Genomic DNA, 22270 nt, shown 5'->3' with positions numbered 1-22270 from the left:
ATGTGCATCCTACAGCAGCTTGTGACAGTCAATACACAAACAGCAATAAACCTCAAAACAATAAAGTTGTGATATTAACATAGTCACTAGTATGAATCAGCAGTATTAAAAATAACAGTTCCAGTAAAATACTAAAATCCAATAAATAATTATGACTGAATGGTCTTCGGTTCAGCAGTGCAATAAAGCCCATTTATGAGAATGCAACAGAAAACAGGATTTTGAGGCCCTTTTAGTGGCTGTCATTGGAACTGCCACTTTCTAATTGGAACACATTCTACGGATGGCTAAAGAAGCTTCATTGCTTTCAAGGTGCAAGGACCATTATACCCCAATGTAAGTCACTTTACCAGTCACATCACCATCCCAGTGCTGTTTAATAATAAGGTGCTTCCCAAAAAGGACAGGAGGAGAACCGAGTCCTCTTAACATTGTTAAAGCTATGTCCAGCTCCTGCTTGATTTTAGAAGCTAAGCAGGGTCAGAAGGGGAGGCCATCAGAGAATATCAGGTGCTATGGGGATATTCAGAAGAAGGCAGTGGAAAAACTCCTCTGAATACATTTTGCTAAGGAAATCCCATGATAGGGATGGAGTTGACTTAAAGGTACAGTATATAACAACAGCAAAAATAGTAACCACTTCAAAAGGCGACTAAACACCTGGAGATGAGTTTATCAGCCTCAGTTGCAAATGAGTAGAGCCCACAAAATACTTGGCCTGCATTTTTAGAGTGAAAACTTGGGTTAAAAATAATCTTTTAAGTGTTCTTTCAACTCTAACTATACAAAATGGATCTGTTTTTTAAGCTGTACTAGGATATGTATTTTTAAAAGACTGACTTTTTTTCTGCCAAGTATCTTGATTGTATTCCAAGTAACGCTCTTCCAGATTGCACTTCTTTTCTCTTTATTAATTCTTTTGAACTCAAAACAATTCAAAATGTTTTTGTTTTGTTTTTTTACCCATCGGGATCAGGTACGTTTTTATGGGGGACCCTATACCTCTCCTTCCGTTCTCTCTTTTTCTTCGTAAAAACAAACAAAATAGTGGGTTTTTTTTAATTCTTGGGTTTTGTATATAAAATAGAAAAATGAACAGCATGCATCTTACACACTGTGTGGGAGAAATGCTATTTAAACGCTGGCTGAGCTGCTAAACATAACACTAACACTGAATCACTGGATCGAATCCAGTTTTAAAAAAGGTCATACTGAAGAACGAAGCCATCTGTCCCAAGCATCTCTAACGAAGGTTGCATTTCTGCAGCCATTTTGGGGGCAGGAGTGTCACCATGCTACCAGGGCCATCGCAAAACTGCCTTCTTGAAATTGCTCCTGCCTTCATAACTTAATCTTCCTGTACAAATTAATTGGTGCAGTCAGCACTTCAAATCTCACCTAGCCTGGGGCTTCTGAAGCATCTTTCACCTTCCGAGGGTGTTCTTCTAATAAAAGCTAACTTACTTTATTGGTTTCCTGCAAAGCTGTGGGAGGATATTGCAAAGGCTTTCTACACCTCACTAGTCTGGTTTTTATTTTTAATGGCAAAATTAAAACTTCCAAGTGCTGACTGCAACAGTAAGAACTAATCTTGGATCCCTTAGGTTTCTGAAGGAGGGAGCTGGCTGGCTGCCTTCCTGTGAATTTTATTATTAATAAGAGTGTTATGATAGTAGGATAAACTTCTCAGCCCTTAAAATGAACACTAAAATTAAGGCAAGCAAGTAAGTAATCAAGTAAATAAGTGTGTGTGTGTGTGTGTGTTTCCCTGGCACAGAGTTTCTAGAGGATTACACTCGGCACTGTATTCTCAATAGCCCTCTCTATTTTTCATTTTCTTTTATGCCGTTTATTAAGTGTTAGATATCTGCCGTTTGAACAGATGCTAAAATGTTCTGTAGGTGAGGTTCTCTGACTCTGTGCATTGATCCAAATTTGCGTATCAGGGATGTGCAAAGTGAAATCCACTATTACCCCAACTATTTTATCAGCCTGGGGTCCTGCTAAAACATAACAACCTTTGTGTGGAGTGAGAGGATTATGTTCTGCAACCATTTTTGACATGTTTTGACACAGTCCCTTTGCCATTTGGGAAACATTGGCCCTATACAGACTGCCAAAATAAAGCTGCTTTGGATCACTTTGAAGGTATGCTGTTTAAATAATGCATGTGTCCTGAGAGTCCGGAAGCTGCGCCAAAGCCACACTCCATTCCCTAAGACTAGATTGTGGCTTTGGCATGGCTTCTGGACTCTTAGGACGCATGCAACATTTAAACAGCATACCTCCAAAGTGACCCGAAGCAGCTTTATTTTGGCCTGTCTGTATGGGGCCATTCTGTTTCTCTGTCTTCTGTTTTACGAGTAGCCTCTTGTCCTAAGTACAGATTTCTCATCAGGGCTATAAGATACAGTGGCACTACCATGTCCTTAAGTGCCCTTCGTACTTTTTTGGCTTTGCTACAGTCTATAAAGCACATGCTGTTTTCCCCCCTGTAATTCCTTGGTGTGCTCCATTAGCTATTGTGTGTTTGCAATGTGGTCCATTGTGCCTTTGCCTGTCCTGAACCCTGCTGGCACCTCTGGGATTTCTTTCACCATTATTATCTTTTATTATTTTATTTATTTATATCCTGCGTTCCGCTTGGTATAAGAACTCAAAGCAGCTAACAAAATTTAACAGTCCACGTTAAAACAATAGAAAGCATTAAAAATACAAAGTTTAATAAACAAACTATTTTAAGAAGTTAAAAACATTACATATTAAAAATTAAAAATTCTATATAAAACGATTGTATCTCTACATGTATTGTTGAAGTCTATGCTGCAGAATTTTGAGCATCATTTGCTTGCTATGGTCTTACAGTTGAGACAGTCTTTTGCGTCTTCTTTTTTGTGGATGGCAATATATATTGCTCATTTCCAGTCTGTTGGCCACTGTTTTGTTTTCCATATTTGTTGACATATATTAGTTTACACTAGAGTTGATTCCATCTGTGTGGATTATAGCAGTTTGATTGGAACATCATCTGTGTCTGGCGATTTATTTATTTATTTCCAGTTTATTTTATTGTAGCTTCCCTCTCACTTTTTAGAATTTGGGGTTCATCTTCATTTGGTTCTTCTTTCTATGTCTCATTCATTTTTTTATCTCTTTTATTGCATAATACATTGTGTATTACATGCAATATGTTTTTATTTCTTCATAATCTTATAAAATATTATTTTTATTGTCTTAGAGCATCCCAGCCCTTGGTTTGAACTTTTCTTTGAGTTCCGGGATTTTGTGGAAGAATCAAAGAATCATAGAGTTGGAAGTGACCCCCCAGGGGCCATCCAGTCCAATCCCCTGCCATTCAGGAACTCTCAATCATAGCATCCCTGACAGATGGCCATCCAGCTTCTGTTTAAAGACTTTTAAGGAGGGAGACTCCACCTCTCTCCAAGGGAATGTGTTCCACTGTCAAACAGTCCTTACTGTTAGGAAGTTCCTCCTAATTTTTGTGGTGGAATCTCTTTTTCTGTAGCTTGCATCCATTGCTTTGGGTCCTGTTCACTGGGGCAGCAGAAAACAAGCTTGCTCCCTCCTCAATATGACATCCCTTCGAATATTTAAACAGGGCTATTGTATCACCTCTTAACTGTTATTCCTTTTCTGTTGTTATCTTCTTTTTCTTTGCAATGAATGTTATAGTAGTCCTCTTTATCCTTGTGTGCTAGTCGCTGTGCAGTTGCATTCATGGTTCTGGTTTTGTTTCTTTCTCCCTTTTGTTTTGCTTCTCTTCTTTCCTTTACTGCTCGAAGCGTTTTGTCTGTTATCCGTTTTTTCTCCTCTTCCTTTTTGACTAAGAGAGTCACTTAGTAACAACAAAAAAGAATGAAAATGCAAACATGATATCCATGCAAGTGATTCCTCTTAGGGTCCTTCAAAAGCCCACCAGTCTAGGTCCAACTCTCTCTAGATCAGTGCTTCTCAAGCTATATTGTATGGCAGACCAGCATTTTTCATACATGTGCTAAGCAGTGGTATCATATTTATGTCATATTATTGCTATATTTGAATGGTTTCCTGGAATCTCACAGTGGACTGGCACTTGGTGGGTGTGTACTGGCACCAGTTAATGAATTGCCATTAACATTGCTCTAAGACACATGGGGTGCAGTGGTTTAGTGGTTAAGGTGCCAGTTCTGATGACCAGAAGGTTGGCAGCTCAAGGCCCAAGTGCTGCATGAAGGGGTGAGCTCCTGTCACTAGTCCCAGCTTCTGCCAACCTAGCAGTTCAAAAGCCTGCAAATGCAAGTAGATAGATAGGTACCACTTCTCAATGGGAAAGTAACAGCGTTCAGTGCAGTCATACTGGCCAAATGACCAACAGAGCAGTTCTCAGACAACGCTGGCTCTTCAACTTAGTAACAGAGATGAGCATCATCCCCTACAGTTGGTTGCAACAAGACATTCACGTCAAGGGACCACCTTTACCTTTTAAAACACATGGGGCAAACACACACTCTTAATCACGCTTTAACCATATATTTTCTTTCACAATGGAGTAGAATCTGTTTGGGTTCATGGTTTCCTTGGGCGGTGCAATGGGATTTTTAAGGTTGATATTGGTGTTGGTATTGTAATGCCTGTGTTCATTTTGTAGGTATGTTGATGATGTGATCAGCCGTATTGATAGAATGTTTCCAGAAATGTCCATCCACTTATCCAGGCCAAATGGGACTTCGGCAATGTTGCTGGTAGGTTAAAGTTGTCATTGTTTTGAATAAGAAACATTACAAGTCAGGTCTTTGTATCCACTGATTTTTTTTATCCACTGATTCTGTTATCTACGGTTTGAAAATATTAATATTTATATACTGTATACAAATTCCAAAAAGCAAACCTTGATATTGCCATTTTATATAAGGGACACTATTTTACTATGTTATTGTATTTAATGGGACTTGAGCATCCATGGATTTTTGTATCACGGGAGGTCCTGGAACAAACCCCATTGGTATCCAAGGGATTGGAGAAAGAGCCCATTGTACCATGTATTGTTGTTGCCTTCAGTATTATTGGTAGTAACTGGTAGTAAGTGTAGCAGATATACTCTACCTGCTGCCAAACCAGATTAAATACTTGCAATGAAAAACTGCAAAAATGCCATCCTAGCTTCCTAGTTGGCAAGGGAGGAAAGCAGAGAACAAATTTAGAACAAAACACATGAAGAAACATTGAAGGGGTTGGGCATGGTTGACCTAGTGAAAAACAGATTGAGGGGTGATTGCCCTTTTTAAATAATTTTAAATATCACACAAAGAGAATAGGTCAGGTTGGTTTGAAGTGGGAGGACAATAAATTTTGAATGACCATTACAAGGAACTCCTTGATAGTAAGAACAGTTCAGCAATGGAACCAATTGTTTTAGAGAGGCATCAGGGTCTCCCCTAGATATGTTCAAAATCAACCTGCTGGGATATCCAAGCTGGAGATTCTGCATTGAACAGGAAGGGAAGGGGGACTCAAAGGCCTATGGGGTCCCTTCTAACTCTATGATTCTATGATTCTGTGAGAACTAATCCTGGAAAAGGAGGGCAATGTTTACGGACAATTACCAGGCCCTAAAGGACTGCTTAGGCTGCTCCTATAATGGGCTTAACTGATACTGTTAATTTTCTTAACAGGTGACATGTGTACTATATCACAAATGGCTTCAATGATACACATGCGCAAATGTGTCTGATATTATTAGTCATTGGGGGAGGTAACATGAGGCTGTTTTTCCCCAGTATCTTTTGATTTGAACCTGAATGTGATAACCTTTTCATGTAATGGTTAGACCTGAACATGACTGGTACAGTGCATCTCCATAGAGTTGGAGTGAGCTGCTTTGAGTTCCTGCTCCAAGGGATGGCACAGTATTAGTGAAATGTATGAAGTAATAAATAAGATGTCATAATACTTTGCAGAACTCACTTCTCATACACAGTACCACTAGTTGTTCAGGAGAATTGTTTCAGGAAGAAAACCAATGTAGATTGGAAAAATATTTTAAGGAATTGGCTGATATTGCTAATGCCACTACCTGCTAGTTTCGAGTTTCGCTTGTGGCTAACCCATCCTTATGTAGTATACCAGCCATTATGAAGGCTTTTTGTTTCTAGTGATAGTTGTTTATTGTCACCAGTATATTAAAATATGCAACTATAATTCTAAGTTATATTCCATGACTCCTAAAGAATTTAGCAACCTTAAGGGAGTTCATAGACAAAAAATTGGCAAGGGGATTTATAAGGCCAGCCACTTCTCCAATAGTTGCCCAGTTTTGTTCTGGATCAAGAACAATGGCTTAGTGAGACTGTGCACAGACTATCACAAATTAAATGCTATGTGTAGCTCAAGACAGGTATCAGACTGATTCTAATAGGAAAAAAAGTCTTTTGTCAAGATATACTGTTTTTAATCTGTTTAAAATATTTAAAGGATTTCAATTGTTTTTAATGCTGTTGCTATTTAATACTATTTTAATCTATTAAAATAGTGGGGGGGGGGGAAACAAGAATAAAAAGACAAATGGCTACATTTTTTCCAAACTGTTTTGAGGAAATGGGTTTATCAACAAAATATTTAATACTGCTCAATCACATAATTTAGACCAAGTTTTCTACTGCATTGACTTTAGCAAACTTTCAAGTTAAAAAGATCTAAATGTTACAATTCCTTGAAATACAGTGGCAACGCAACCTGTTTGTGCAAAGGATGTTTCTGGTAAACCTGATGATATAATGTATGGCCTGCAATTGACTTCTGTCTTCAGGAAGATTCTAGGAATTCAGGGGAAATAATATTCAGTCATATTCCTATTGACTATGCAGAAAAATACAACAAAATGCAGAATCCACAAGCAGCAAAAGTTTTATTGGATCTTTATTGGACCTAAAAATAAAACCTTAGAGTTTTTCCAGATGTAACAGTACAGAGCCTGCTTGAGAAATTCAGTGTTCTCTGCCTAAGAAAGGAGCAGTTAGCTGTGCACAGGACAGGGACAGCTGGATCGCAAGAGAAGTTATTTTTATGTTGTTAATGGACTTGAAATTTCATTCCCTTCTCATATCATGAGAAGGCATGACACATTAAAAAAGAAAGTAATGCTTGAAATGGTAGAAGGCAGCAGGAAGAAAGAAAAGCAACACGCAAGATGGCTAGATTCAACGAGGGAAGATACGGGCCTGAATCTACAGGACTGAAGCAGAGCAGTGGAGGACAAGGGGGCTTAGAGATGTCTTATCCACAGGGTTGCCATGTGTTGAGGTTGTTATTCATTTATTTATATCCTGCCCTCCTCCTGGTACAGGGACTCGAGGCGGTAAACAAAATTTAAAATAGTCCAATTTGAAACAGTACAAAACAATAAAAACACAAAGTTAAAAAAACAATTAAACAATTTCAAACAGTTAAAGACATTACATATACAAATTTTAAAATTAAAAAAAAATCACTCTTACAGCACCCATGTCAGTGTGAGAAAGGCTGGCAGTATAAAAATGTTTTTATCTGTCACCGAAATGAAAGCAGGGATGGAACCAGCCTGGCCTTTCTGGGTTCCAGAGCCTGGGAGTTCCAGGGCCTGGGAGTTCCAGGGCCTGGGAGAAGCCCAGGCCCTTGTTCTTCTTCCCACTAAACATGCCTGAGAGGGTGGTGGGACAGAGGAAGACCTCTCTGGATGATCTCAGTGTTTTAGTGGGTTCATAAGGAGAGATACGGTGCTTGAAATAGCCTGGACCCAAGCCATATAGGGTTTTACAGGTCAAAATCAGTACTTTAAATTGTGTGCAGAAATGCAGCGACAGCCAATGGAGCTGTTGCAGCAAAGGAGTTGTATGCTCCCTGTAGCCAGCTCCAGTTAACAACCTGGCTTCAGATCTTTGGCTCAACTGAGGTTTCTAAGCACTTTTCAAAGGCAGCCCCATGTAGAGTGCATTACAGCAGTCCAAATGAGATGTAACTAAGGCATGTACCACCGTGGCCAGATCTCACCTCCCCAGGAATGGACACAGTTGGCACAATAGTTTCAGCTGTGCAAAAGCACTCGTGGTCACTACCAATACCTGGGCCTCCAGACTCAGTGCTGAATTCAGGAGTACCTGTGTTTTCAGGGGGAGTGTAAACCTATCTAACACAGGCTGAATCCCTATTCCTGGATCTGTCTTTCAACTGACCAGGAGTCTGGATTAAGCTTCAATTTGTTTGCCCTCATCCAATCCATTCCAGCGGTCAGAACAGGAACAGCTTCCTTGAAATAAGGTCGAAAGGACTGACAGAGCTTATCAGCATACTGGTGACATTTTACTCCAAAACTCCAGACAACTTCTCCAGTGGTTTGATGTAGATGTTAAATAGCATAGGAGACAACACTGAGCCCCGAGGGACCCCACAAGCCAATGACCAAAAAGTCGAACAGAGAATCTGAGAACGCCCCTCCAGAAAAGAACGGAGCCACTGTAGAACAGTACCACCAAGCCACATCCCAGAGAGGCAACTCAGAAGGATAACATGATCAATGGTATCAAAAGCTGTTGAGAAGTCCAGTAGAACCAACAGGAACACACTCCCCCTGTCCAGTTCCCTGTGTGAGTCATCCACCAAGGAGACCAAAGCTACTCCTGTCCCATAGCCAGGCCTAAAACCAGACTGACATGGATCAGATAATCCGTTTCATCCAGGAACACCTGGAGTTGAGAAGCCACCACATTCTCCATCACCTTGCCCAAAAACAGAAGGTTGGAGACTGGCCTATAATTATCCAGTAGAGTAAGATCCAGGGAAAGGTTTTTTTGCCATATAATTCTCCTATTTTTATTTTTATTTTTTCAATGCAAGTGTTCACCTGGATGCTTCCTTAAGGGAGAGTGTAGGGGAAGCTCTGGTCACATATCTCCCAGACCAGGACTGACAGGAACCCAGTAAGTAATAGTCTGTGTTCCTAGTAGCCAAAGAGGAGGGTGCTGAGCCCTTAAACCTTTTGGAACATGAGAAGGATTAAGGGCTCGATGACAGTACTACTGTGCTACTGCAGTGGGAAGAGAAGGCATGTCTGGGTAGATTTCCCACCTTGTATCCCACTGTGGGAGAATAGCGGGATAGATTTCGTCTGCATCCATTTCACCACAAGGCGCCTCTGCCTGCATTGAGATCCCTCTGTGCCATCGTAACTGACAAAAATGTAGGCCTGTGACTCTAACAACATCACAACTTTTCCCCTGAATAATTTTTAATATCTCTGCCTGATGAAGAAGCCAGTGAAGCTTAGAAAGCATTCAGAACGTATTTTATCCTTTAGAGTTGGCCCAATAAAGGTATTGCTGTTTGTGGATCCAGGAATTCAGTTGCAGATATGTGGAACTGACTGAAGAGGCAGAAGCAGGTGAGGCCATGTGCAAGTTTTTCAATGGTAGTGATAGAAAGTGACACTTTTTCAATTATTATCTGCATTTGAAATTCTAATCTATGCAGCCTTTATTTCTAAACAAGGGGCACATTAACTTAAAAATCAGTTTTCACCTTCAGAGAGTGTTGACATACATTTGTAGACTCACTACAGGCTATAGTAGTAAGTAAGTCTAATGAGCCTCATTCCTAAGGGTTATTGTTGGTTCTGAATAGTTGCTGTGTTGCCGTCATTTGTGGCTGGGATTTCCTCTTAGACACTCCACTTGTTCTGTTTTTTCGGATGTATATATAGTAATTGCACCTCATTAGGCTGGATGGGAGATAGCACAGTCGAAGCACATCAAAAATTGAAACCTTTTTTCTAGAGTTGTATGGGACTTTTCACTGACCTTAATGTCATGTGCCATGGTAGTTTTGGATAGCAATTTAATCCCAACCCACCTTTGCTGGTTTAGTAATTAGTCCTTTAATTGCATCTACTTATGAAAAATTGCAAAATGTTCTGTAATAACATTTTTAAAAGACTGCAAGATTTATTGTCATAATTTTACTTCTTAAAAACACAGTTCCAAATTTTCATACCACCACTAAAATGAACATTGATTTTACTTGGCAGGGGGTTGGACTGGATGGCCCTTGTGGTCTCTTCCAACTCTACGATTCTATGATTCTATGACTGGAATATAACAATTGAGGGATATAATCTGTTCAAAAATAATAGATGAAAAGGAGTGGGAGTAGCATTGTATGGCATGTTAAAAAAAATTCACTTGTAGAGAAATCGATGCAAGTGATGATCAAACTGAACAAATGGGGAACATTTTGGTAAAAATAAATGGAGAAATAAATAAACATTGTGGTAGGAGTTTAGTGTGCGTGCGTGCATGTGTGCACCTTCAAGTCACCTGTTAATTTCAGACAACCAAAAGAATTCCTATTGGGATTATTGGTAATCCCAAATTGAATATGACTAGCAATATGATACTGAGCAAAGACAAATCCTATCTTAGCCTTGATTAATAGAAGCATAATTTCTAAGTCATGGGAAGTAATACTCCCCCAATATTCTGCACTGGTTAGTACCCTATTCACCTCTGGAAGCCTCATTTTAAAAACGATACAGACAAGTTGGGGTGAGTTCAAAGAAGTGCAACAAGGATAATAAGAGATAGAGAACATATGAGGAGAGGTTGAAGGAGCTGGGCATGTTCATCTTGGCAAAGAAGAGATTGAAGTCTGGCATGTTCACACTCTTTCAGTACCTCAAGGGCTTCTACAAAGAGGAGGGTGCTGGCTTGTTCTCTGCTGTCTCAGAGGATTGAACGTGTTGTTAGAGTTTCTAGGCAGGTTGGAAAGGGCATTCTTATTTATAATCGCCATCAAAGGGAAGTCTACCCATTGGTTGGAATGAGGTTCTTCAGAGCTTACCAGCTCAGTCCTTCTGTGTTGCTCCTTGCCTTCTCAACTTCATCAACAACTCAATTAATTCAGGCTGTCATTATTCAGCCACATGCTCTAATTATCACTTTGGCTGCAATTTCCCCCATCTTTTCTTGTTAGTTCAACTGACTTTGATGTGATTTATGTGAGAACTGTAGGCAGCAGGAGAGACCACAGGACTTCTGTGTGCAACTTGTGGAGAGTATACTGTGGTTGTCTCCAGGTTATAAATTGTGTGGCGATTCTATTGGAACCCCGGTTAGGACCATGGTGCAAGCTAAAATTGTCATCAATATGATGACATATTTCTGCTCTGTAGAATGGAGCAAATCTGGTGGAGATCTTTTTTAATTGCATTTCTTCTTGTGTGCCAAAGTAGAGAAAATTTTACACGCACCACAAAAAAACCCCACTGTATTTGGGGCATTTTCTTAGCAAAGACACTTTAATGTGGCTGAGATTTGCCAGGCTTTCACCAGCAGATACTGACCTCATGACTGGCACACTAGAATCTTGTGTTTAGGTGAACTTTACTGATTTTTCTCAAGCCATGAAAGCCGCAAGAGTTATTATACAAAAGTATACACTTCATACAATGCCTTTTCTCATAGGAACATAGTGAGTTGTCTTATTACAAGTCAAAGAGATGGTCCATCTGTTGTTGTTGTTGTTGTTGTTGTCAACTGCCATCAGGTCAACCTCCACTTATGGTGACCCTGTGAATGAAAGACCTCCAGGCCATTCTGTCATCAACCAACCTGCTCAGGTCTTGCAGATTCAGCCATGGCTTCCTTGATGAAGTCCATTCACCCAGAATGCAGCCTTCCTCTGTTTCTCATGCCTTCTACCCTGTCCAAGTATTGTTTTCATTGAATTTTGAATAAAGGTAACAAAGAACATTAAACTAGTCATCATGCTGAAATGCAATCTTCATGATAAGTGAAAGTAGAGTATGGTCCAAAGCACACAGCAGAAATAATCCAGTTTGAGACTGCTTTAACTGCCCTGGCTCAGTGCTGTGGAATCCTGGGAATTGTACTTTATTGCAGCACCAGAGCTCTCTGACGGAGAAGGCCAAATGTCTCACAAAACTTCAGTTCCTGGAATTCCCTAGCATTCAGTCAGGGCACTTAAAGCAGTATCAAACTGGATTATTTCTGCAGCGTGTTTTGGACCTCAGTTCATTTTAAAGGTTAGGCGAGACCAAAGGTTTGTGCTTCGATGGCTTCTATGAAAAACACTCATTGTATGCAAGGTGTTCAAAGAGAAATGAAAGCTTCACAATACCCATTCTGGGTGGATTGTGTCCTGTTACATCACTCTTGCTGAATGAACACACATAGGGTAGAAGCCAGTGTTAATTTTTGATAGTGCATTAAAAGTATATAAAAAGCAGTGTTTCTAAAAGTACTGAAAAAATGGGTGAACAAAGAAATGCTGCAAGTCATCTTTGAAGTAGAACCCAAAAATAATTTCTTTATTTTGGGAAAATGTATTCCAGTCCGGAACAACTTATTTTAAGGGCTATCTATTCACATTTCTTTTATAAGACAACTTTTTATGCTAATTTAATTGCAGTCTTCTGTAGACTTTTTCACATAATCATAGACTCATAGAATCATAGAGTTGGAAGAGACCACAAAGGCCATCCAGTCCAAGCTTTTCCCCAGTGGCATCTATTCATTCTTACTAGAAGTAGATTTGTGTACTAACTTCTTTCAAGCAGTCTGAAAGTATGAACACTCCCTTCAACATTGTTTGGTGAATATAGAAGTATCTTAGGGGCGAAGCAGATGACGCAAAAGGAGTGGTCAGAGGTAGCTCCTGCCCCAGTTGCTGTGGGACCACAGAAACCAGACACCATGGTCCCAAGTATGGCTGCTTCTGCTGTCCCAAATGGGTCACAAAAAGGAGCGATAAGAAACCACTTCTTTTGAAGCCAGGAGCTGCATTAGGTGGCCCCGGCATGGCCTTTGCGTGATCTGGGAGTATGCGTCATGTGCATGTCCCAGCATGCGAGTCACAGAGACCACGAAGCAAAAGAACAAGTTGCATACCTGTAACCATGATAGGTTCACCTTGGGCTCAGTATAAGGCAGAAATAACTTGAAGGCACACAACTACAAAGTATCTTTTTTCATATTTCCCGAATAATATTCCTGGATTCTGTCCAGACATCTTCTGGTTCCCGGTTGATTAGGCTTAGTAATAAAAATCTGTTCTTTCTCTGAGCTTTAAATTCTATGGGAATATTCTTTCAGTTGTAATTTGGCACTATACCAGTGTCACCTCCTCTTCCTCCTCCTCCTCCTGCCCAGTAGCTTCTACGCTTGAGCTTTTCTCCACTGGAACTATCAGTTTTATTCTAATGCAGCTGTTCCTTCCTGAAGAGGTGCTTGAAAGATTTGATATGGCTCCTGGACAAAATCCTGGCTGACCTGACCAACCTGTCCAGTAACAAGTTTACTGTCAGCCTAGTGCCGTGATGGAAAATTTATGGCACACAACGCCATTTCACCAGGCAGGGGCCACAGAGAAGGAGGAAGGACATGGATGTCCATGTTCCTCCTCCTCCATGCCCTTTTCTGGCTTCTAGCTGTCTCTCCGAAACAGCTGGAAGCCAGAAAATGGTGCTGGGGAGAAGGAGCCAAAGGCATGCCAGCCTTCTCTTGGCCTTCAGCTGAAGGCTCAGCCTTGCTGCCATGAAAAGGTAGTGCCTTGGTGGGTTGTAGCATTTGAAGATGCTTTAATTCTTATTCTGATGGGGTAATTATATAATAAATATTATTTTCCCATTGCAAAGTAGTCTTGCAGTCTTTCCCAGCACTATTTGATAGTTTAACCTCCTTATTAAGTGGCTCCAGCTTGTTGGCAAAGGGGCACAGGGGGAGGAATTTACCAACTCATCCTTAATATTGGAAAATTATTTAAAGCCCTTAATTTATGTTGACTTTTTAACATGCGCTATTGCAATTAAGTTAGATTAATGAAAGGTAAATTCCAGCCTCTCCATTAAAAAAAACCCTTGTAAGGAACCTAATTAGCATATCTGTTTGTTTAGCCTCTAATGGCTTAATTGCATCCTATCTCACTATTTACAAATAGGCATCATTAGAGAAGAATAAGCATGAAAGGCAAAGTGTAGCATTCGTACCAGCGGCAGAAGAGGGAGGCTTGGCATTTGAGAGAACTACGTAAGGCAGAAAATGCAAGCAAAACGTTCTGGCATTGTCTACCTTTGCAGGATGCAAATAATTGTTCATTTGTGGGTGCTTTGGCCTTTTATCTACAGCTCAGAGTGCTTGGAGACAACCTGTCCAGAGTCCCGGATGAAGCCCTAAATTCCCTGGGACTGCTTTATTTGAAAGCGCAGCTGGCCCAATGCTGGGATTCACTGAGGAGGCCTTCCTCTGTTTCCCATCAGTGACCGAAAAGAGCCAACCCCAGATATGGAATTTGTTTTAAACTATTTTAAACTGTCATCATAACTCTTTAAGTTACCTTGTGTTTCAGTTGTCTGTATACTTCCCCCACCCTTAGTACTTTGGATATAGGTCAGGATAGAAATATTTTGATAAATGAATAAAAGCTCCCGGAACCATCCACAATGACTCTCCTAACGTCAAAGGAAACAGATCCACGTTTATTGCGGTGACTGAGTGGGCAATTCCTGTCATTTTGCCAGCCATGAAATGCACATTAATTGGAAATAATAATTTAAATGAAAAATTGGTATTACAGGAAACTTGCTTTTAAACTGTCAGATGATTCCTTGGGAAGTAGAGAGGCAATCTGGAACTTGGGGATTATTTTTTCTGCATATTCTGTTCTGTATTGTCAGCAGCTTTCTAATACTGAATTTTAAAATATAGCCTACAGTTTAGTGTCTATTCTGGTATTTCATTAAGCCCATTAGTGTAGCCTAGCTTCTGCTGGAGTAGCAAAATAACAATGCAGAAGCTTTCTTGAGCATGGGCACTTTCAAACTTTATAGCTTGAGGGAGTGCTCCCCCTACCTTTGACTTGCCTGCCATAGAAACCAAAGGATTCTGGAGCATGTACTCAGGTGCACATTCTTTTTGAGGCTGAACATCTTTCTTTGAGTGCATCCAGTGTGCTTGGGCAGCTGTATGTTGCTGTGTCTCTTGGCCCAACCTTGAGGTGGCTGGCCCTTTCTAGAAGAGTGGAGAACCTCAAGGGGGACAATTTTGGAGAACAGTTCTCAGCACCATCACTCTGCCCAAAACACTGTTGGAAACGATGCTCCACATGCTTGTCCGAAAACAAAGTGTTCTTCAAGATTACACTGTAGTTTACTGTGTGCATTAGTGATGTGGGTTGGAAATGTTTCTATTACTGTATCTCTGCATGGACAAGTTGCCTCCTTTATAAGTGCATTGTTTTATAGCATTAATAAGGAAATAAAAACTGGGTGCCTTGCAAATAGAATGAAGCAGATGAATTAGATACAAACACTTGTCAAATCTAAAATCAGAATTGTAATTGAGTTACTGGGGTGATTTACTATAGGAAGCCCCTGAGTTTACAAGCTCAGCTTTCCATACATGCCAAAACTGGTGTGTTCAAATTTTTTCAGTGCCTTTTCAGGGTTGTAGGGTTTTTTTTTTCCTTAAAGAAAAGCATATGCTATTATGTTGTCATGTTTTGAAATATATACAAATAAACAACAATGTTCTAATAAAAATAATTTCCAAGTAAAACTTTAAATTAACACATTTAATTCACACCAAATGCACTTCATTGAATTCCCACACACACACACACACACACAAATATTTTAAACTCAATAATGTTTAGGCTATGGGAAAAATTCAGATATTTATATCACATGTAGAATAGTATACTGTACAATGCTTTTTAGTTTTATTTACTGAGTATATATGAAATCTGCATGCTAAATAAACTTTCTGTTGTTTTTTGGGCTGAGAACCATGATAATTCTCATCCATCCAAATGGACAAGGCTGCTTTAGCTGTTTTTAAAAGGTACTAGACATATTCCATCAAGAAAGCACAGTTTGCAGGACCCGAGCAAGGCGAGGCTCTTGGAGGCAGTGTTGCCCACAAGCCTCGAAGAGTCCTTGTAATTGGGTAGGCTATAAATTATTATTATTCTATTATTCATTTGTAGGGTCACTATAAGTCAAAATTGACTTGACAGCAAAAACATTTGTGGCCAAAAAATGTGGCAAACTAGCAAGTCCTTACAGTAGTTACTAGCATGATAGCTAAAGGTTCTCTGCTTCCAGGAGCAGTTTGCATCCTGGAAGACCTTCCTAATGTGCTTCCTGAAGGTGTCTGGTTGACCACTATAGGACCCAGAAGGATTTCATCAGATGCACCTTTTGATATGGTCTGACAGGGCTTCTCTTAGATGCTTAAGGTGCAAGGTGAGGAACTCCCCTCCTGTACATTCCTCAGCAGTATCTTCAGATTGCATCAAGCCAATTCCTTCTTATATGCTTGTTCAAATCCATGCATGAGAATGTGCTAAGTAACCTGCTAAGAAAGCAAGAATGGGTGGTTTGAATGTTTGAGTTTTGCCCTTAAGAAAAAGGAGGGGGGAGTAATGAAAGCCAAAATCCTTCACAGCCATCTACTGTCGTTTTATGCTCCACTTCAGTATACTTGATGTTTTAAAATTCTTACCTCATTAACTCAGGTAGGATTACTAATTATTGGAGAGAAACCTTTATTCTTTAAATCCAAGATTTCTTGAGGGATTTTTAAAATTGTGCCCAACTTTTGTTAGGTAAAGATGTAGTAATAATGCCAAGTTTATGACTTTTGGTTGTTTAAAAATAGCCAGAGCTTTGCATGCCGACAGTCAGAATCATCACTGTAGTGTTTAAAAATAAGCTAGGAATGTAGTAGTATTAGACAGAGGGCTGCATGCATGTTTAACTTGCAGCTGTTCCATTTTGAGCTCAGAGAACTGTGGGACATTCTCCCTACCCCATTCATATTAATTGAATTTTAGAGTGACCTTGTCCATGTATTGATTTGAATTAAAATTTTCTACATCAAGGTCGAGTTGGCACATATCCTGCAGGCGAAATATTAAAACACCAAGTGCTGTGTCTATCAAGCTATTGACAGAAGAAGTTGGAGTAGATGGACTTATGCCTCAGAAGGAAAGGAATAATGTTGTCTTTCTAATGAAAGGCATGGCTTGCATTTTATAGCCCTTCAAGCTAAAGTAGCCACTTATGGGGGGTTGTGGGTGTTCTGTTTTTGTGGTTGGATTTATTAACGTTATTGGATTGTGTTTGCATGTTAGTAAAATTTACAGTTTAAATATTTTAATCGATGTACAGCTCACTTTTCAGAGTAAGAACTCACATACTTTCATAAGCGTTTCATTAAATAAACCTTTATAACAAATTTGGTTTGTTGTTGTATGCCTCCCAAGTCGTTTCTGACCTATGGCAACCCTAAGGCAAAACTGTCATGGGGTCTTCTTGGCAAGTGTCTTCGGGGAAGATTTACCATTGCCATCCTCTGCGGCTGAGAGAGTGTGACTTGTCCAAGCTCACCCAGTGGGTTTCCATGGCTGAGCTGGGATTCAAACCTGCTCTCCAGAGTTACCACTACACCATGCTGGGTCTCAACAAATATGATAGCAATAGCATATTCCACCCTAGTTAAAAGTCTTGGATACTAGATTAAATAAATCCAGACTTCAGACTTCTGAACAGTTATTCAGAATTCCCCTAAAGGCATCAGTAGTGAAGGCATCCCAGAAATGTGGAGACATAGCAGAAAAGGCTCTGCCCCTACTTCTTGCCGATCTAACAGCTCTCATTGGGAAACCACAGAGACATCCTCAAAATCTGGTCTTAAAACTTGGCACCTTCAGTTGTGCTCGCAAACGTCTAGGAAGCCCACGTACCTGGCATCATATTTGGTGTACTTTGATTTCAACTAGACTAGCCATCCTGGCTCTGGATGCTGTACTCCAAAAAAAGTAATGTTACGGAGGTCTGAGAAAGCACCAAGACCGTACAAGTATTTCAGCTGCCACATTCTGCACCAGGGTTTCTTTCCAGTTATGATATCATTAGTTTGCAAGTTAAACGTATCACTGTCAATTTTTAGGTGAAGTATGTGTGTTGCAGCACATATCATACCGCATGCACTCCACCTCCGAGGTACTTCTTATAGGCTGGGGCTGGCCAGCTATGTGTTGTTGTTGTTTTTTTAAATCGACTACAACAACTCTTGAATTGTAAAAAAGTAAAAAACATTATAAAGTATATGTATTTTTAAAAGTCTCCATATGGTATGCCACATGGTACTATTCCGAGGTGATTACTACTGGGTACTCATATTTCCCTGGAGCCAAGGATGACTGAGGCTGTCATATTTTGGCCACGTTATGAGAAGGCATGAATCATGAGAGGGAAGTAGAAAGAAAAGAAGACCTCATGCTAGACTCAAGGAGGTCACAGGTATTAATCTGCAAGAACTTACAAGATTAGTGGAGGATAGGAAGTCTTGGAGATGTCTCATGCACAGGATTGCCATGAGCTGAGATCATTTTAGGTTCTGACTGATATTTCCCACCCAAGGAAAGCAGTGAGGAAAAATATCTCAATAATTATTTATTTTGATATGTTTTAATGCTTCACTTTTCTGTTTGTGGTCTATCATAGACTTTACGTTATAAGACTTCTTAAGTGTCTTGATTTATCTGATACAATAGACTGGATTGCTTGGTTACACACTTTCTTGAAAGAGTTGTCATGTTCCAGGAGAGATACAGAACCTTGCCTAGGGCAGAGGAGTCACATGCCTTAAGGTAGTTCTTCCTCCACAACTTAGGACTTTATCAGATGGAGGGAAATAGGGCAAAATTGCAGTTTAAACAGACGATTATCCCATGCAAAACATGATATCACATTTAAGATTTTCACACAATATTGCTATTAAAGAGGACATAAAGAGGCAATAAACAGCAACAAATTATTCACAGGGAAATCTCGAAAGTGATTTGTTGCTGTTTATTGCCTTTTTATTGCTTCTTTATTGCCTCTTTAATAGCGATGTGTCTGAAAATCTTAAATGCGATATTGCATTTTACATAGAATAATTGGCTGTTTAATCTTCCCAATTTTCCCCATGTGATAAAGTCCATAGTGTTGTGCAGGATGATACCATCTATGGGTCTGAAATTGTTACAGTGAGAAGTTCCCTCCACTCTGGACAAAATGTACTCTTTGGAATGATGTTGCTTTTTATCTGAAAAAATGAAGTCCTGGACTAAGTGACCTGTAGTAAAATTACATTTTTAAAAAGCTTTCCTAATGTTTTCAGCAATTTAGGCTGCTTTCCTGTTGTATCAAGAAATGTGTGTGCTTCCCTAAAGTCTTGATGGGCATTATTCTTTTATTCACAGGTTACCTTAGGAAAAGTGTTAAAAGTCATTGTGGTGATGCGCAGCCTCTTCATTGACCGGACAATTGTTAAAGGGTATCACGAAAATGTTTACACAGAAGATGGCAAGGTGAGTATCATATATGCCTTTGTTATGACCTTTTTATGCAAACACACAATACATAGGGAGGCTGTGTTCCCACTGTGCAAAGCATCCAGTTTCCCTCCTCTTGTTGTTGTCTCACTAATCATCACAAAGCATCTGCTTGTTCATAAACTCCTCTGTCTGTCCTTGCTTGAATTTCTAATTCATCACCTTAGACCCTTGTTGCCTCAATGTTACCATCTACAGAAGGATTTGTTTTGTTTTGTTTTTTGCTTCTTCCTCAAAGTATTCTCTATATTAGTAGTCCCAGATTACAAATCTTCTTTTCCCTACAGCTATTGGGAAATCACGTGCAAATTCTACACTCAGCTAGACAGGCTCTTCTGCGAGGAATTGTGAGTTAGTCCTCCTAAGTAGGTTGAGTTTGATGTTGGCATTTCGAATGGCAGCTATTAAAGAGGAAATGTAACCTGTTTCCAAGAGTGATCAGTTTTATGAAAAATTCACCCTGCTTGAACCCCTAATTTCTCTTGACTGTACATACTCCATATGGCTTTCTGTGGCGCTTTAAAAGATGTTAATAGGACCTGACAGCCTTCAACTTGGTTTGTTTTTCTCTTTGGTGTGGAACGGCCTCTTGCTGAGACACCCACCCAGGCTCACCTTTTGCCAGTAACAAGTACTAAGCATTTCTGTCTCTTGCATTTTTCTCTACCTTTCCAGATCTCTCTCTCTCTCCCTCTCTCTCTCCCCTTATTATGAAATCCATTAAAATATAAGGTTCATTATAACCAGATGAGCACTTGGCACCCATAGGCCATGTTATAATGAGGATAGGATTATTTTTCAAACAGATAGACTCTCTTCTAACATACAACACTGTGCTATGTACTGACCTCTGAGTCCCATAGCTCCATTCCTCTCTGTAGTATTTGAGAGGGGGGGAAAGGTTGGCTGCTCTGATGGAATAACACAGAATTCATTTTCCTTGTATGAGAAGGAGGAGAGGAGAAAAACTGGATAGGTATCGAAGATTGTCTGGCTTTAAATTAGATTGCATAGTAGCACACATGGGCCATGAAAGGGACATGACACATGCTCAGAAGATTCTCCTAAGAGAGGGAAACGTGCTGTTTTTCCATTGGAACTGGCTTGCAGCATGAACTCAAGAATCAGTGTGCAAGCCTGCTCAGACTTTGAATTGGTGTGTGCTCTAATTGTATTTTGTAACTAGCCGTATCTTAGTCCTGACAACATATGTGAACATCTTTGGTTTCTGAAAAAGGTTTTCTTGTTTTACTATTGGAGCTTGAATTTCTGAACTGAAGTGATCCTGTACATGACAAGAGGCTGGATGTACTAAAGTAATAAAGTAATAAAGAGTACTTTAGCTATGGATTCCAGCATGGAAAAAAGTTGTATTAGGTGACCCTGTGATCCCTTCTAGCTCCAAGATTCTTTAATTTTGAATATGCAAGGACATGAAGATCAATGATCATGAGTAGATATATTAGGAGATAGAGTACTGGGTAAAAGGTGAAGGCATTGCAGTGAAGCAAAAGAAGAGCAGGATAGAAAAGGCTGCCAAAGTCAAAGTGATGACCAGGACATGAAGCAAGACAGAGAAAATGATGGGCTACATTTTTTAACAAATGACTTGGTTGTGTATTAACAAAGGAAAGAGAGGGTTGAAGGACAAAGACAAGGATTTGTGGCTGTTCAGTGGGATCAGTAGTGATATTGTCAGTGGATTGAAAAAACAACAGTGGACTTTTTAAAAGGGAGAAAGGCTTGGAAGCAAGACAGTATGTTTGGCCTTGAGCATTCAGAATTTGTGATTGAAAGCTTTGGAGAGAAAGCTTGCTATGTGGGGCTGTATAAAGAGAAAATGTTCTAAAGTAAAGGGGGAAATCAATCTGGGTATCATCTGCCTTCAAGCTGTACTGAAAGCAATGGGATTTGATGCTGCTCACAAAAGAGTAGCATCAAATGGTTCCACACCAAGATAAGCTGCAGCAGTGGTTCCACAGCCTGCAGGCAGGCATTCACTAGTGCCTGAGCAACCACAGCTGCCACCCCCAGCGCAGATGACTGGGGAGGAAGAACCAGGTGTCTTAACGCTGCCGCCTGTAGTGTTGGGGCCATTCCTCCTTGCCCCTGTTGGAGTGACACCTAAGCTGGCTGTGCAACCCCAGTCTAGCTTCCCTCCCATTCCTTCAACAATTCCTTCATCATTCCCCACATGGAATGCAGTTCTTCCTCCAGCTGGAAGATTCTGGAGTCACTGTCCTCCCCAGCCAACACATAGGGATCAGTCAGGCCTCCCACTCAAAGGTCCCATCCCGAGAGTCTTGTGGCTCAGCGTCACTCCTTCCTCTGGGCTTTAACCTTCTGACCTCCCAATGACCATGGAGCCTCTGTCCCAGCTAAGCCGTTGAAGTCTTCCATGGCATGGCTCTTAAGTCTCATGAGTCCAGCTCCTCCAAAGCCTCTGCCCCCAGGTCACTCTGTGGAATTTCTTCCGTAGTTGATTCAATGGTTGTGGCGTCTTGTTCCGTATGCATTTGTATCATCCAGGACTTTAGTGAGTTCTGACCAACTGTCACAACCAAGAGTTCTGATTTCCAATGCACAGTCAATCAAGATTTGTAGGTGAAACAAAAGGCTTTTGTTGCAGGAATCAGAAACAGCAACTATCACATCTTGGTCAGAACTAAAGATACACACACATACACAACATAATAAAGGCATGATGCACCTGAGGAAATAGACTGAAGTCTACAAAAGCTCATGTTACCAATTTTTTTCTTTCACTTAGCCTCAAAGGTGCTACAGAATCTCTCTACGTACTGATTCTACAGACTAACATAGCTATATCTTTCAAATCAGA

The 22270-nt window shown here is 40.2% G+C and overlaps 1 protein-coding gene across 3 annotated transcripts in view; it reads left to right on the top strand.

The window, feature by feature from the left end:
* The window catches only part of MED27 (mediator complex subunit 27), a 103795-nt gene that overhangs the window by 61780 nt on the left and 19745 nt on the right, over positions 1-22270 (top strand). For 2 of the 3 annotated variants that reach the window (XM_042478990.1, XM_042478991.1), the window contains exons 4-5: positions 4649-4742; positions 19297-19404. In XM_042478990.1, coding sequence (XP_042334924.1) covers positions 4649-4742; positions 19297-19404 — 202 coding nt within the window. The remainder of the gene's footprint in view (positions 1-4648; positions 4743-19296; positions 19405-22270) is intronic. The other variant, XR_006104996.1, reaches the window with a different exon arrangement.

Source organism: Sceloporus undulatus, chromosome 7, assembly GCF_019175285.1.
Source record: "Sceloporus undulatus isolate JIND9_A2432 ecotype Alabama chromosome 7, SceUnd_v1.1, whole genome shotgun sequence".
Taxonomy (NCBI): domain Eukaryota; kingdom Metazoa; phylum Chordata; class Lepidosauria; order Squamata; family Phrynosomatidae; genus Sceloporus; species Sceloporus undulatus.
The sequence above is the reverse complement of the archived record's forward strand: the minus strand, read 5'-3'. Positions and strand labels throughout refer to the sequence as shown.